General features: G+C 37.8%; 1 protein-coding gene across 1 annotated transcript; it reads left to right on the forward strand.

The window, feature by feature from the left end:
- The first annotated feature begins 371 nt into the window (after positions 1–371).
- On the forward strand, positions 372–12,247 carry LOC110624192 (enhancer of mRNA-decapping protein 4). Its single transcript, XM_021769311.2, has 12 exons — positions 372–1,429; positions 3,987–4,036; positions 4,109–4,265; positions 5,135–5,353; positions 5,807–5,935; positions 6,148–7,695; positions 8,607–8,966; positions 9,043–9,162; positions 10,371–10,541; positions 11,006–11,170; positions 11,263–11,388; positions 11,691–12,247. Exons 1-12 carry the CDS (start codon positions 659–661, stop codon positions 11,997–11,999), a joined length of 4,125 nt encoding a protein of 1,374 aa, XP_021625003.2. The 5' UTR covers positions 372–658; the 3' UTR covers positions 12,000–12,247.
- The last annotated feature ends 5,758 nt before the right edge of the window (positions 12,248–18,005 follow it).

An 18,005-nucleotide genomic window follows, 5' to 3' on the forward strand; every position in this document is an offset into this window, starting at 1 on the left:
TCGGGGATCTTCGCCGATTGCGCTCTGTTGCCGGCCATCTCACCTTGCTGGTTGTCGACTACTGCTAGTTGCTTGCCGTTGGCTATTGTTTGCTGCTTATCATCGGCCACTGTTTATTGCTTGCCGTCGCTCTCAGCTCCTCCGTCGCTCTCAGCTCCTTCAACCAAACATAAATAATGAACATGATTTAGGAATTTGAAAAGTAAATACAATTTTTTCATTGATAAGTGTATTTTTAAAATTATATTTTAATTTTTTCTTTTAATCAAGTTAAAATTATTAATAGAGGACCTCTACTTTTAATAAAATTAAAATTTAGGACCAGAATGTTAAATTTTAAAAATAAGGAAGAAATTCATTAATTATACAGATAATTTTCCGATCCCAAAAAAAAAAAAACCCTCCTTTTTCCTCCAGTAGTCTTTCCGGTGACCGTGGGTCTTCACTTCTAGTCTTCTCCCGTGGGGTTTTTCTCATCTTTGCACAGCCCGTGACCTCTCTCTGTCTCTCTCTCTCTATCTGAAAAGAAACCCCCAGCCGAGAAATTTCCTGTATTGATTGATTTGATTGAAGTTATATAATCACAGTTACAAGCAATCGAAACTCATTTGGAAATTGGATCTGAATTCTCGAGGAAACCATTAACATTCCCATTGTCATGGCATCCCCAAATCAACAAACCCCACAGTTTGATATGCACAAATTCTTCATGCCCACAACCACGGCAACAATCCAAAACCCTTCTCCCAATCTCATGATTCCTCCGACCTCAATCCCTTCTTCTTCGTATCCTCCTCTTACCGGTACCCACTCCAACTTCCGCTTCCAATTCCCTCAGCAATTCCACCACGCCCCCTCGTTTCCGTTGCCCAATGACAACCACCACCACCACCACCCTTCTCCTCCTGCTATCTCTAACATGCCACAGCGTTCTATGTCATATCCTACACCGTCTCTTCAACCTCAGCCCCAACAGCACCAGCAGCAGCACCGAAACCCTTCTCCTCGCAAGAATAATGAGCGTAGTGGGGCTGAAATAATGGCCCTCCTCCGCCCACCCCCTTCTCCGCCGCTTAATCAAGAACCGTCACCGCAGCCGCCTCAATTGCTTCAGCATCAGCATACCCCGGAATTCAGCAACAATATTCCGCCTGTGGGACCCATTAGGATGCCGAGCAGCAAGATGCCCAAGGGAAGGCGGATTTTGGGTGACCATGTGGTGTATGATGTGGATGTGAGATTGCAAGGGGAGGTTCAGCCTCAGCTTGAGGTTACCCCTATCACTAAATACACTTCGGATCCTCAGCTGTGCTTGGGAAGGCAAATTGCCGTCAATAAGTCTTACATTTGTTACGGGTTGAAGCAGGGCAATATTAGGATTCTCAACATCAATACTGCTTTGAGGTCCTTGTTTCGCACCCAATCTCAGGTCTAGTTCAATCTAATCTCACTTTTTTGTGCTTTCTGCCACTCTTTTGGAGTTGTTTTAGCGGTTGCAAAAACTGAAGCTGCATTTCTTTTGCTGTTTCTTTTGCGTGAAGTATTTTTTGACATTTCAGTCTGTCATAGAAAAAAGGAGACCCCAGAGTTGCACATTTATTGGTTTTGCAAAATTGAGGTTGGCTTGATCTTTATGTGCCTATTGATTCTAAACACCTTAAACAGCTGAATTTTATTGATTGGTTGTGTGGTTCACTGCCTTTGTAGATGATAAACTCTTTTATTTTGTTTAGGAGAAAATAGCAGTATCATGACACTAAGTTTAAGTCCTATGTGGGTGGTTGCTTGTGGAAATTAGCAATGCTTCGGTAAATGAGTTGGTATTCTATGTTATAATAAGCTATTATTGTATACTTTGGCAAATATGGATACAATTATGAGTTCTCTATTTAGGGCCATATTATTTGATATCGAGGTATTAGATAACAACCCAACTCAATTAATTTTTATTCCAAACATTGGAGATATAAATTTCTTTCTAAATAATTAACTCATATAAATATTGTAAAATGATGAAGAATGTAGTCGTCTTTGCCCAATCCAAATGAGCTTACATCCCACATCTGGTTGATTTTTTTCCTAGTTGTATGCCTTTGCATGTTGTCCCAATCCAATACTTTACATTCTTATGCTATATATATAAATTTTCCTTGGTACTACTGCTATAGATGTTGCATGGACAAGTAGCCTAGTTTTGCCCTAAGGATCAATAGGGATGGGGATCACTCTGCCATAAATACCTGGCTGTAGCCTTATTAAGGTGAGAAGCAACACTAAGGTGATGGGTGCCCTTTGGCCTTAGGGGAGAGGCAAGACGAGGCAAAGTTATCAATGCGAGAGGCCACACTAAGGTGATAAGGTCCCATATAAGGTGAGAGTTGAGGAGACGCCTTTTTGAAGTGAGGCGCCATATTTATATATAATGTATTTATAGATATTGTATTAATTCCTTCTTAATTTAGTGTAATTATAAGGATATTAGCTGAATTATAGGCATACTTACATATAAATATATAATCTTTTTCAATATTGGAATATACTTGAATATTGGAAGTCTAACTATGTAGATATTTATATTATTTCTTTCCTAATTAGTTACTATATATGTGTATATATATATATATTCCTAATTAGTTAGCATAGTTATAAGGATATATATCTCTAATTAATTAACCTAATTATAGGATATAATCCTAATAGTAGCATAGTTGTGGGGATATGTCCTCTAATTAGTTCCTAAAAGGTAGTTATCCAATTAGCTGCTTCAAAAGGAAACATGGATTAGGATTTGGTCTTTAAAAGGAAAGAAAAAAAACATGCATTTTATTTTCAAGAGGTGAAGTTTCGCCTTGCGCATCGTGCCTCGAGCAAGCCAAGGAAAGGTGCTCGCCTCATCAAGGCGAGGTGAGGCTACCTCGGCTCGCTTCACCTGGCGCCTTTTGGTGCCTTTTAATAACAGTGGGCAAAGCAAGGCGATGGTAGCCTTTTTGAATTGAGATTCCAAAGCCTAAATTTATGCACGCACACAGACAAAATTATACATTCATGCATAGTAATTAAATAAAAATGTGCTGCTATAGTACATTTTTGGGAAGGGAGTGAGAGACTGGAAGAAGAAAATAAGAGGAGAGAAGAGGAGCAAAGAGAAGAAGAGAGAAAAATTAAAAAGAACAAAGAAAAGGAACCCGCTGCTCTTCCAGGTCCAGCTGGGAGAAAGAGACGAAGAGAAAGAGAAAGGAAGCAGAAGAAGAGGAGAGAAAGAGGGAGAAAAGAGAGACATACCTGCTAGCTGCTGTTAGGAGAGCAACATGATGCTCTTTGGGGCTGTTACCTGTTAGCTGCTGTTTGAAACTGTTTGAGGGAGTCTAGGGTTTTTCTTTTGCTGTACATAAGCATTTAAAAAAGACCATTATTTCATTGAGGTGCTGGCTCTGGGGCCTCTTGCCTAGTGTGTTAGGGGTCAAAGGCACTCGCCTCTTTGGAGGGGCCTTGCACTGTCTGGCACCTTTAACAACACTGCTTGACTGGTATTGCAAGAAGTAAAGAGGTATTTTTTTGCTGATTTTATTTGTTCTTATAGTCAACTAGAGAAAATTCCTCAAAATTAGTAAGGCTATCACGTATTTAAAATGGAAAATGATTATCATTAATGATGCCTTGCCACTGTTGAATATGTAATCAACTAAAAGAAAGAAAAAAAACAGTTGTATGCATCAGAATAATGCTGTTGACATCTGGTTACAATTTCTTTTGTCAGAAGGTATTGTTCTTTGGCTGATGTTATGAGTATTTCAAATGTCGCATGCCTGATCATCAATTGTTCCTCTGCGATATCTATAATATGGTCCATTTTATGCCTTTTTTAAAATTTTATAGTGTTATACCTTTCTGCAGAAAATTGATTTAAAAGGGTTGATAAAACAAAATTGTTTAGGCCCCTATGTTTTTGCTTCTTTTCTTATCTGGGTGGTTTATTTGTCTTTCAGAGGGTCACCGATATGGCTTTCTTCGCTGAGGATGTTCATCTCTTGGCTAGGTAGCTTTCCCTATGTATTCTGTATATTCCTATTCTGGTTTGCTTCAGGTTTTGTAACATGTTTTTGTGCAGTGCTGGCCTAGATGGACGGATTAATGTCTGGAAAATTTCTGAAGGTCCAGATGAGGAAGAGAAGCCTCAAATTACTGGAAAGACTGTTATTGCTGTTCAAATAGTAGGAGAGGGGGAAATTAAAAATCCACGAGTTTGTTGGCACTGCTATAAACAAGTACGACACTTTATTACTTATCCTCAATGGACACTTTATTACTCATCTTCAGTGGAAGCATGGTTTTAAATCGCGAGGTAATGGCAATAGGCCTGTAACGGTTGTAATATAACGGTAACGGTCTAGCGTTACGCAAAATTTTCAAATTAATTTTGCAAAGTTCATAAAATGAAATGATATTGATTAGATTTAATTTAGAACAATGTATACAAATGCATAATAAACATAAATACATTAAATATAGACTATTTAACTTAAATTAAGCATCATATAGTTTAAAATAAGAAAAATCAACGCAATCTTTATAGCTCGAGTAAATTAATAGCTTAAAGTACAATTTTAACTCAAAACTAACACCTTAATTCACAAAAATAATTTAGAAAAAAGGGAAAATATAGCAACTAAAAACTAAGATAAAGAAAATTTAATTAATATTTTAGAAGAAATAAGCTTGAAAATGCAGTAGTTTATGATTCATCTAAGCTTGTATGAGAAATATGTTGGAAAATTTGGAACTTGAAAAAGAAAGGAAACAGAAAACTTGAAAAATATTGCCTTTGAAGCAGCTGGAAAGAGTGGAAATTGACAAAAATGAGAAGAGGGGCAGGAAGGATATAAAAGAATTTCAATTATTAATAACGACCGTTACTGTTACTTTGCGGTCAGTAATGGCCCTCACACTTGCAGCTCAAGGGGCCTGTTGTATAACGGGGTAACGGGTAACGGCCCCCAAAATCTGTTACATAATGTTAAAACCATGAACGGAAGCTTTAACATTTTTTGGTTTTTTATTTTTCAAGTATTCCTTACAATTTTCAAATTGCTACTTGTTACTGTGGTTATGACCTTTTTATTCATGCTTCTAATAGGAAATTTTGGTTGCTGGAGTTGGTAAACATGTTCTTAGAATTGATACTAACAGAGTTGGAAAGAATGGAGTATATTCATCAGACGTTCCTCTTCAGATTCCTGTTGATAAACTGATTGATGGTATCCAGTTGGTGGGCAAACATGAAGGAGAAGTGACTGATTTATCAATGTGCCAGTGGATGACTACCCGTTTGGTTTCTGCTTCTATGGATGGCACGGTTTGTATTTGTCCTTGTCTTTTGTCTGTGTCTGATACTCTTGTTTTCTTCATGGATCTTTTGTTTTTTCTTTTCAAATAATTTCTTCTGAACTAGTTATTATTGCATGTGAAATTTTATCCATCCTTTATATAGTAGAAGTTCTGAAACTTAAATTATATTTTCTTTGTGGTTGGCTTATTGAATCAGGTTAGGAATGAAACATGTAAAAATAATGTGAAGCTATACCCCAGACAAGTGGATAGTTGAAGTTCTAGTTGAAATATTTACACTTTGACTGAGGGAAAATCCATTGTTTATGTGGATTTACAATAACCTATATCTCCCATTCAGATGCTCAATGGGAGTAGAGTGCTTTTTATTTCTTCATGCTTTTTCCTATTGACTTTGATCGAGTTACAGAAATTAAGCCTCTCTTTAATGTTGTGTTTTTAAATTTCATTTTGTAAGCAGATTAAGATCTGGGAAGATCTCAAGGCGGTGCCTCTTGTGGTATTGCGACCACATGATGGGCTGCCTGTGTACTCATCTACCTTCTTGACTGCTACCAACCGGCCAGATCATATCACCCTTATCACAGCGGTACGTGTTGCTAAGATCTTTGTTTTTGTTGGCCAAAGTTTAGTCATGCTTGTGCTGGCCATGTGTTGAGCAACTAAGTTGCCTTTATGGAGTTAATAAGATTACTAAGCACCCATATAATTTATTGGGATAACATTTGTCGATGATGTAAATTTAGGGTATAAGCATTTAATGTTCAGTTTGTTATTCAATCATCCAAAATTTGTGAACAGGGGCCCCAGAATCGGGAATTGAAAATTTGGGTCTCAGACAAAGAAGAAGGATGGCTCCTACCTAGTGACGCAGATTCATTGACTTGCACCCAGACCTTAGAGCTGAAGAGTTCAGCTGAACCTCAAGTTGACGAGGCGTTCTTCAATCAAGTTGTAGCTCTATCCCAAGTGGGTCTCCTCTTACTTGCAAATGCAAAGAGGAATGCCATATATGTTTTGCACTTGGATTATGGATCTAATCCAGCAGCAACCCACATGGATTACATATCAGAGTTTACTGTTACCATGCCTATCTTGAGTTTGACAGGGACTAGTGATGTTTTACATGGCCAATATGTTGCTCAGATTTATTGTGTCCAGACACAGGCTATTCAGCAGTACACTTTGGACTTATGCCAGTGCTTACCGCCACTGTTAGCAGATGTGGGTTCCGAGAAGTCAGAACCCAATATTTCACACGATCTAGCTAATACTGAAGGAGTTCCTCCTCTGGACTCAAGTGGAAATAAATTTTCCGATATCCCTACAAGTTCTGCTTCAGTGGGTGCAGCCATTTTGCGTGATATTTCCTCTTCTGATATTGACTCTAAGCCTCTTGTTTTCACCCCTTCTATTAGTGATGCTGAGATTGCTTGTGTCACATCATCTCCTCTTTCCCTGACACATAAGGGTTTCACTGAGGTTACAGTTGCAGCAGGGCTTGAGCCAGGCCTGCCACCTGGTGACCAAAGTTCAAATCAGGCAGTAATTGATTATTTAGTTGACCAGCAAATGGACACTATTCATGCAAACTTATCAGATGTTCATTCCTTAGATGGTGATGTGAGGACTGATGAGATTAAAGGCACACGAGATGAAAGCTCTAGCATCCTTAATCCTTCTATTATTTTTAAACACCCAACACATCTGATAACTCCTTCTGAGATTTTAATGGGTGCTTCATCCCCTAGTAATAATAGTAATAATAATGAGGTCAAGGCTGAGTTTGAAGCAAATATTCAAGATGTTGTCAATAATGATGTCAATAATGCAGAGGTTGAGGTTAAAGTAGTTGGTGACACAAAATCTACTCATAATGATGAATTTGGTCTCCGAGGAGAAACAAAACACCTTATTTCAGAAAAAAAGGAAAAGTATTTTTGCTCTCAGGCTTCAGATCTTGGTATTGAGATGGCCAAGGACTGTTGTTCCATATCAGCAGAAACTCATACAATGGAGGAATCTCAACAAGTTGATGGTGTAGATGTGGCCAAGTTTCTTGCCCAACCTGCTCATACAAGTGAGGAAGAAGTCGATGACTCCACAAAAGATACATCAGGGAAATCATCTGAGTCAAGTATGCCTGCAATAGTTCAACAATCAACATCTCCAAATATGAAGGGAAAGAAGCAGAAGGGAAAAAATTCTCAGGCATCAGGTCCATCTTCTCTGTCTCCAAGTGCTTCTAATTCAACAGATTCTTCAAATGAACCAGCTGGCACTTCAAGTCTCCCATCTTTGGATGCTGCCTTTCCTCAAATTTTTGCCATGCAGGAGATGCTTAATCAGGTAAGACACATAAGAGATCTATAATATTTGTATGATATTTTTTCCCTCACATATTAACATTGATTTTATGAAGATTTTCAAATGTATCTTAGTTGGATAGCCTTGTACCCTATGTTTGGAAGCAAATTTAGATAGGCCTTGGGAGGAACGAAAGTTGAATAGGTGAAAATTATTCTCTTCTTTTATTTGGATTGGAAGAAAATGGGAGGAATGGAAATGGGTGTAAAGTTGTTTTATGATGGTCAAATTACAATAGATTCCTTATAGTCAAAGATGATGTTATAGGTGTAGATTAGTATTTAATATACTTCCACTGAAATTTTATTCCCACAGTTTGAATTAAAATGGTTTAAGTATATTAAATACTATCTAGTATCAGGTCCATCCTGACCCAGACATAGTTGTACCCTTGCATGATGTCTAAATATGTACAGTAGAACTATGGATATTGGTTTTGATTTCAAGATTTGTGGCACCTATTTTATCATTAGTGTTGAGGATGATGATTTGTCTGTGAACCCTTTTCCCTTCTCCTCCTTTCCCTCGGAACCTCTTATTCTTTCTTTTTGGCCTGGTAAGGATGTTGATTGAAGGTTGGAGTACCTATAAATTTGGTCTGTTCCTGTGAAATTTGACAAGTGTGTAATTCATTCTTCATGATTGGAGTATCGGATGTCTCACATTCTTAAAGTTATACTATTATATACAGCTACAACTTCCCACGAAAATTACCACTCCTCATCTACGACCAGGTCATGGTGAAATTTTGTTGCTCTGCTCATATGTAGATCATTTTCTTGCTGTTAGCATAAAGGACTTTCCCACTGTGTTTGGAATTGCATCTTCGAGTACGCTATCAAAATTTTTGCGTGCACTATCAACCTTCGTCATGCTATTTTTCTTTTTTACAGCTAGTGACCACACAAAAGGAAATGCAGAAGCAGATGTCAAATATGGTTGCTGTCCCTGTTTCAAAAGAATGTAGAAGACTGGAAGCAGCTTTAGGGCGGAGCATAGAGAAAGCTGTCAAGACAAATAGTGATGCACTGTGGGCTCATATTCAAGAAGAGAATGCAAAAAATGAAAAGCTATTGCGAGATCGCACACAACAAATAACAAGTATGATCTCTAACTTTGTCAACAAGGACTTGACAGCCGTGTTAGAGAAAGCAGTGAAGAAAGAATTGGCTTCAGTTGGGCCTGCTGTAGCTCGTACAGTTTCTCCGGTTATTGAGAAAACAATATCTTCAGCAATTGCAGAGTCGTTCCAGGTTAGGAATCTGAAATTGTGATACTTATTACATGATATCGATTGTTGTCTGATATGATTGATGAATTATATTGCAGAGAGGAATCGGTGATAAGGCAGTGAATCAACTGGAGAAATCAGTTAATTCAAAACTTGAAGCAACTGTTGCTAGGCAAATTCAAGCACAGTTCCAAATTTCTGGCAAACAAGCTCTCCAGGTTTGCATTTGTGCAACTTGATGTAATGCTTGAGTTGTAATTGGTTGAACGATTGCCTTTTTGGTTTAGCTTTTGAAGCCAGTCAGCAGTGAAACTTCAACTGTCTGACCATAGGGTATGGTACGCCAAAAACAAAAGGCTGGTTGAAATTACAAAAGCTGGCTTTTGATTTCTATTACTAAAAATATGCTGTACAAGCTTAAAGTTCTATCTTTTGGACCAAAAAGCTGGCTTTTATAATAATATGCATCGGATATCAAATTAAATGTAAGTGCTTTGTTAGTAATTTTAATAATTATCATTATTTTTTGAATATACTACATTTAAGTAGTTGAACACCGTTGGGGTTATGATCCCTGACAGGTCAGGTTAGAAAAATAGAGAGAAACAATAGAAGATGGGGAGAAAATAGAGGTAATTAGCAAGGGAAATTATTACAATCTTGATATTTCTTGGGTTTATCCTTCCAGCTCATAGGCTGTTATTTATACACAGTTTATGATGGGAATAAACTGTACCTGCCTTCTGACTTCTCTAACTAATTCTTAGCTACACAAAACAGTTTTCCATCCTTCTTCTATCAACTAATACTTATTCAATTCTAGCCTTCTTCTTAAGCCTAGTTCTCCTATATGTGGCAAAACACATACCAATGCACTAAAACTATACAAATAATTATTCAAAATATAAAAATACCATGTAATAATTTTGTAGATGTTTATATAATTAAAAGAACTAGAAGAGAAATTCATTGGGTTATGATAGATAAAATTTATCACGAAATGAGAAAAAGGATGTCCTTAATGGTAAGTTTAATCTGATTATTATCTGAACCTCTAAATTACCAAATACTTTGCAAAAAATTATAGTTGCTGACCACCAAATGTTGGCTGCTGACCATTTGGCTGCAAAGAGCCAACTGCTACCACTGAACCGAATGGCCGTAAGCATTATGAGGCCATTGTCCGGTGCAGTGGTGAACTTAGTAGTCTTGCAACCCAAGGGCTGCTGGGTCAAGCTCAAAGAGCAGCCACTTGTGCAAGCAACTTGAAAAGGGTAGGACCATGTACTTGTCTTCCAAGTTCCTACTTTGGTTGGACTCTGGCTTGGTAATGGAATTGCTTGAATGAGATGTGGACCCAAGTTAGCTTCGCACCGTTTGGTGCTAATGTCTCATACACTGATACAACCTTTATTCTTGTATGCAGGATGCCTTGAAGGCTGGTCTGGAAGCTTCAGTAGTCCCTGCCTTTGAGATGTCATGTAAAGCTATGTTTGAGCAAGTAGATTCGACCTTCCGTAAAGGGATGGTTGAACATACAACTGCAGCTAAACAGCATTTTGAATCTGCACATTCTTCATTGGCCCTTGCTTTAAGAGTATGTACTCTTTGCCACATTACAAAAATTATTAAAAGGAATAGAGAACGGTGGGGGGCAGGGGAGAGTAGGGGACCAACTCATTGTTCTCAAAATTAAGGCTTTGAGCAGGATATGTCATTTATATTATATATTAATTTGTCTTGCTGAAAATACGACTTGCATCACATAAAGGTTCAATAGTTCCCATCAGCTTTCCTTTAGACAAGATTTCATAGTCATTATGCTATTATGGATTTTCGTTATTTAACTTCTTATACATGTGGGATCTTTAGATGATGGGTTTTCCCTGTCTTCAATGCAAGTATCGCAATAGTTTGTTGGTCTTGGCTGCTATAGGACTTTCTTAGTAATGCAAATAAAAACAGTTGGATGAGTCTTTTGTTCTTTCTCTGCCATTTTTTTGGTACCTGCTTTCTTCTTGAGCATGTCTATTATCTGTGCTTCCGATTTGTTAAATGCAGGAAGCCATCAACTCTGCTTCATCATTGACTCAAACATTGAGTGGGGAGTTGGCTGAAAGTCAAAGGAAGCTGGTTGCTCTTGTTGCTGCTGGTGCAAACTCAGGTTCTGTAAATCCCATGGTTACACAACTGAGTAATGGACCTTTAGCTGGCCTCCGTGAAAAGGTTTGCTGTTTATGAACCTAATTACGAGCGTAGATTGTGATTAGCTATCCTGAAAGTTTGTGATTTTAATCATTCTCTGTACATGATTTAAGGTTGAGACGCATGTGGATCCAACAAAAGACCTATCAAGATTGATATCTGAACACAAATATGACGAGGCTTTCACCATTGCCCTGCAAAGGAGTGAAGTGTCAATTGTATCTTGGTTATGTTCTCAGGTTTCTATCATTCTATCTATTCCTGATTTGTTTGAATGTGATGAGATGAAACTAATGTGCAGCTGGAAGTTGATGTTTTTGGTGAAGTTAGTTTTAACAAGAACAATCTGTCTTTCATTTATGAGAACTTGGAAGATGTTTTAACACTTCATTTTCTATCGGAACTTTTTTTTGTCAAGAATTTTGTTAGTATGTCCTGGACATTCAATGCGATTCTGTTCCTCTTTTTCTAAATTGTCGTGTTTGTGGTTAATCTGCAATTGGAAACTTAGTTGTGCAACTTTCCGTCTGCCTCTTGCTAGGTTGATTTGCGTGGGATATTAGCAATGGTTCCTCTCCCCTTAAGCCAAGGAGTATTGCTCTCTCTTCTACAGCAATTGGCCTGTGATGCTGGCAAGGATACAGCTCGAAAGCTTACATGGATGACGGATGTGGCGGCCGCCATAAACCCAGAAGACGAAATGATTGCAGTACACGTTCGGCCCATCTTTGAGCAAGTAACTCATATTCTACACCATCAACGGAGCTCGCCTACAATCACTGGTCCTGAGCTCGCAACCATCCGCGTTCTCATGCATGTCATTAATTCTGTTCTAGTGACCTATAAATGATTCTCCTATTCTCACTGTGCAAATTATAATTGGAGTTTTGAGGTAGTTGGAAATTTGTACAAAATCTTTGGTGGTTCCTTCATATGAAGGGTCTCAGGTAGTTCTCTCTCTCTTTTAGGGGTGTTTTGTAGGTTAGGTTCTAGAGGCAACAACGGCTACGCTACTGTTTTTGTCTTTCAATAGTTAAGGTGCTTCAGATTTTTGCGCTTCTTCAGACTGACCTGATTGAAAATATCAATTTTGATTTATCTTGTTTTTTTTTTTATTTCCTTTATTTTTTTTTAGGGAAAATTAGCTCTTCGGTGGGACTGCATTGATGAACTATTGTGATAATGTGGCATATAATCTCATTAAGCTGTTAATTAATTAATTGATTAAATCTCATTTGTCGTTGCGGATTTTGTGTTGTTGAAAATTGTAAATCAGACAAAAAGCATATTTTATACCTCAATAAAAGTTTAATAAAAGCATATTTTGATTTAAGTTAGTATTAGCATTGAAATTTAAGAAAAGAATTTGATGAGTCGAAGATGCCATTAGATTTTTTTTTTTTTTTTTTGTTAGAATGAATCCCTTGTCGTCTTCACTTAATCTGTGGACTAAAGGCCCCTAGAAAACAAGCAACCCCATGTTTTGTCATTTTTGTAGTTGAGATGAAGGACCAATATGTTGAAAAATAGATAAACAACTGAACTCATCCGCGTCTGTCTCTTCTTAGGAGGATTTTCTGGGTGTAAAGCAGGTGTATATTAACAATTTTCATTTATATATTTATTTTGTAATTTACTATTAATTATTTTATATTTCATTTTAATCTATTAAATGTAAAAGTGTAATATTTTACTTATTTATAATTACAATCTTACTGATGTTTTGTGATCAAAAAATAATTTGGAATTAGGTGTGTTTAGATAAGTTTAATTTTTGTTTTTCCTTTATTTTTCTTTTTTATTTTTATTTTCTTTTATCTTTTTGAGCGTGTTTATCTCGTACTCATATGTCACTTTCATACAGATAGTTTGTTTGTGATTATCATGTCATGATTCTCATCAGGTGGCTATTTAATTCTCTTTCTCATCCTTTGGACATGATTATGTTATTGTGAATTTTGTTTTTATATGGAAGTTGATAGTTAGTTGAGCTTAATTACTCCGAACTCATTCAAATCTTCTCCAGTCCGTGGAATAAGTTTGAACTAATATGAGTTTTGTCTTATTTAATGCGCTATCGACTCGTATTAGATTGGTCCAGATCTTTTTGATTTGGGCTACTGTAGACCTTGTGGTCTGGAGCCTGATAGTCATCGAGTGCCCCTTTACTTCCTTATTAATTATTTCATGATTAGTGAGGGAGTAAATTCTGAGACTCCAATTTCTCTTGCTTGGCTCAAGAAAAGGGTTCTGATAGACATTTCTTTTGTCTTCCCCAATTTTGAATTTCGCTTTTATTTGTTGCTCTCATTCTCGCATCACTTCTGCCATTCCGCCTTCCTTCTCTTTATTATCTCAATTCTTTAGTCAAAGTTACGTTACTGCTCTTCTCATGGCTTCTACTGAAATGTCAATGGTGGACGATTTAGTCTCTTCTGTCACTCTGTTTTCCTTACTTCAACATGTCCCCCGCGACCTAATAGATACTGAAATCTTTAGGATTACGGTGCCCCTGAGTAATGAGAGAATAGTCCTTTCTAACCCATCGCTTAGGGGTTTGATAGACACTTAACAGGGATGCAATTTGATGTTTTTCCTCAAGTAACATGAGTTTTGGTTAACTTTCCCTTTTACCCCATTTTTCATTTAAGTTTTACAGTGCTTTAGGATAACTCCATGAATGCTAACCTCTAACTCCATTGTATTCATGTGCTATTTCGAATCCATCTGTCTATGCTGGGGTTTCGCTCTTTTTATCGATTTGTTTTCTACCTTCTTTCTTCTAGTTAGGTCTGCTTACGGGTTTTATTATTTTGGTCCTCGAACTGGGTTATCTATTTTTACTGGCTACAAAGATTCGATTAAGGTTTGGGTAAAGCATTTTGCTATCGTCGAGCTAAAAGAGAGCTCGGGGGTCGAGTGGGATGTCGACCTATCTTGTAGGGATATACCTCACGGTTGCAACGAGCTCCCTAGGTTGAACCTTATAAACTAGATCTGCCTTTTCTGACTGACCTCTATAAGGAAAAAAAATGATGTCGAGAAGTGCATGTTCATGTCCTCCTTAAGGGATTATCACCAAGTCGGTACTTTTGAGTTTTTCTTTTGTATTTTTTCTTTGCCATACTAAGTTCTAACTGAATCTTCATTTCTTTTTCAGCTTCTATTGTATCAATGGACATGATTTGGTTTCTTAAGAACTTTACCTTGTCTGGAGAGAATCTTAAGGAGACTCTGTCAGCCTTTCAGGCTAACAAGTTTATTGCCGATGTCTCCCAGAGGTCTTCCATGCTGCGACCCCAACATCATCTGTTCGGCCTTCTACTCGCACCCTTGTGCCTTCACTAGCTTTGGTGCCAATTCTAGGAGGCTCTCATTATGCTACCTCTAGGACGTCAGTTCCTTCCAAGACACTAGCCTCTTCTAAGTCTCCGACTACCCCGAAGATGGTCATTCCATTGTTGTCAGTGAATCGAAGGAAGGTAGCTCGTTGGAAGGCACTAGGTCTCCAGCTTGGAGTGCCTCTCCTCTCCAGGCTATTGGCAACATCATTATTGAGGGTCGCTGCCAAATGAGCTAGGACCTCCTCATCTATTGAGGCCGGCCCTCTCCCTTTTGTTGATAAGGGGAAGAAGGTCGTGGAAAATTTGTCTTCTGCCCCTGACAATGACATGTTGAATTATGTTGAGGTCGGTGTTGATTCTACACTAGCCTCTATAACTGAGATGTTGTGTAGCAAGTTATTTGGCGGAGTGCCAGACGTCTTTAACTCTCGATTCCTTGAAGTTGTCTGCAACTTGGCTTTCTCCACTAAGCAACAAACCGCTTGTAGCTCGCGCTCCTTAGAGACATTTGGGGACAATTTGAGAGAACTGCTCCTTATGGTAAGTTAATTGCTTTTCCTTTCCATATTCCAGATTTACGGTTTGCTGACATTGTTCTTCTCTGTGATAGTCCTTAGTACATTTATGCAGATCGACGCTTGAAACTGATCCCTCCAAAGCTCCATGGACCGCCGTGTCGAGGAGGCATGATGAGATGAGAACTTGGCTGCCACAGCGGTGTATCATGAGCATATCATAAATTTCAAAGGGCAAGTTGCAGACCTCACCAGGCAACTTGAGGAGTTAAGGGAAGAGGTCATTCGATCATCTTAGTGGGCCTCTGCAGCAGAGTTTCAATGGGATGAAGCTCTTGCTTAAATGTTGCTTCTAGAGGAAACTCACCGGCGATGGGACGAGGCTTTGGCCTGTGCCACTTTACTCCAGCATGAACTCAAAAAGCAAGCCAAGGACCTAAAATGCCTAACTCTTGTGGTGGAGAATTCTCAGCTTTAGCAATATCAACTTTTCCATGAGATCTCCACTCTTAAGGACAAGTGCGCTTCTTTGCTGAAGGACGCCAAGGCTGTCGAAGATAGGGTTCACCAAGCCTGTGAGGAATGGGTGCAGGAGTACAAGAATTCAGAGGAGCTGCGGAAGAATATTTATGTAGAGGCCTTATAGATGTTTATCATATGCTATAACGAGGGCCTCAAAGCTGTGAGATGCCCCATCCGTTCCATTGGTTGACTTGAGAGCTCCGGAATTTGACTCTGATGGCGACAAGGTCTACTATGGAGAGGATGGCAATCCCCTTCCAAAGAGTCCTCCCCCTTTGCCCCTATTCAATCAGAGATTGACCCTTCCGATCTCCTAACAATAATGATTTAGTTAGCTCTGCTCTCCCTTCCCCTGCTTTTTCTATAACAAGCTCTAATGGCGTAGCTAAGTGATGAATGATATTTTTATCTTTTTGGTTATTTTCCTAACCCTATTTTTTCAGTGTTGGTTTGAGTTTTATTTTGGTTTAATGCGCTTTGTGACTTTATTCGAGGCTTTGACACCACTTGGTTGTTGTCTATCAGTGTACTTTATAATTGATTGATCTTTGCCTATCAGTGTACTTTATAATTGAATACAATTTGTTAATGCAACTGATTTCCGCATTAAAGATTATTTTAACCTATGACTTGGATGGCTTTTCTGTTTCTTTAACACCGGAACCTCTTTCAAGGCTAATATTTGCTAAGTTTAAGATTCCTTGCGCTCGTTTCATTCTTTAGCTCGGCTTGCTTTATGCCAAGGGTTAGTTTTTTAGGCTGGACTTGCCATGATCAAGCAAATTGTTCATTTTGTTCCTTAACTCGATTTATGTGATGCCGTAGGTCAATTTTTGAAGCTGCTACCTGCCATGGTTGGGTTTTTTCTTTATTTTATTCCTCAACTCGACTTATATGGTATTAGGAGTCAATTTTTAAGGCTAGTACTTGCCGTGATTGGATTTTTCTTCATTTTATTCCTCAAATCAGCTTTTCTTTATTTTCTTCCTCAACTCGGCTTATGTGGTGCCAGGAGTCAATTTCTGAGGCTGGCACCTGCTGTGCTTGGACTTTTTCTTTATTTTACTCCTCAATTCGGCTTATGTGGTGCAAGGAGTCAATTTTCGAGATTGACACCTGTCGTGGTTGCCCAAATTTTTGCAATCGAAAAATTTTAAGTGAAGAATGAACTCAGAAGAAGGACTTCATTTCCTTAATGTCAAAATTACATCACATTTTCTATTACAAATACCTCTAGTTATGAGAGACGCTCCACATAACCAATCTCTTCTTAAATTTTAAATTAATTAAGAAACGTTCAGTAATTAACCCTAATTAACAAATAACCCAAAAAATATCTATTGAATTTAATTTATCAACGGTCTTAAGATTTAGAAAGACCTAATTCTAACCAACAAACTAAACTGCATGGTGAGTTCAAGTTAGATCATGCAAATCCTTAATTTACTTGTTATTTGAACACCTAAGCAATTACGGATTTCAAACATCCAAACTAACGATATATCACTTTGAAAATATGAACAACGGGCCCAATTGATCGACTAACAAAGCAATAATAATATTAAGAATTGAAATTGCATAAATATTGGAAGGATAAAATATAAACAATGATGTTTAGATCTCACAATTCATGGATAAACTGAAATTTCAACTTAACTCTAACTAGAAAATAAAGAATTTAGCCACTCATGGCTTGAAAGAAAATACAAAAGAGAAGAGATGAAATTCAGTTGGAAGAGATGGTGCAGAAGATGATATGCGACTGTCCACAAAGACCAGATTTAATAGATGCTGAACCCTAGTAGAGTCCTTCCGAAATTAGGAGATGTTGATTACTTCAATTGGGGAATCCTTTTTTAATTTATTTCCATTCGAGAGAGGACTCCTTAATTTAAAGAGGATATTATGCTGCGCTGAAGGGGTAAAATTGCGTGATGTTCCTAGTTTTGAATAAGGAAACCTGATCTTTTTATTTCAAATTTTAATTAGTTTTTCGCTCACTGTCAGGTTTGCCTCTGCTGTTGTTCGGCAGTTTGCCCAGAGGTTTGGGCAAATCGTCGGTCAAATCGGTTCAGCTACTATACATAATCAACTTCTTTTCTCATAATTTTTGTTCATCTTTTCTATTGTTTTTCTGTAAAAACATGACAAAAGGTGCAGAATTAATAGAAAATAACTTAGATAGGTGATAGAAAAGAGGGAGAATATATGCTAAATTTATACTCTATCAGATCTTTTCCTAGCAATGGAACTAAATGATGTCGCTGAGATTAGTTTGATAATGTGGCTAAAATGAAACTAGATTGTGATCGGCTAGAACCTGCAAGAGAGAAAACATGAGGTGATGGTGAGTGCCTATGGTATCCACTCTAACACTCAAGTTAGTGTCTTGAAGAATAGAGAGAATGCAATGGATTACTTAGAGCTAGTGTATTATTAGAGATAACGTATTTTTGCTTTTGTGAACATTTTCCT

Source organism: Manihot esculenta, chromosome 1 (genome assembly GCF_001659605.2).
Source record: "Manihot esculenta cultivar AM560-2 chromosome 1, M.esculenta_v8, whole genome shotgun sequence".
NCBI classification, from domain to species: Eukaryota; Viridiplantae; Streptophyta; class Magnoliopsida; order Malpighiales; family Euphorbiaceae; genus Manihot; species Manihot esculenta.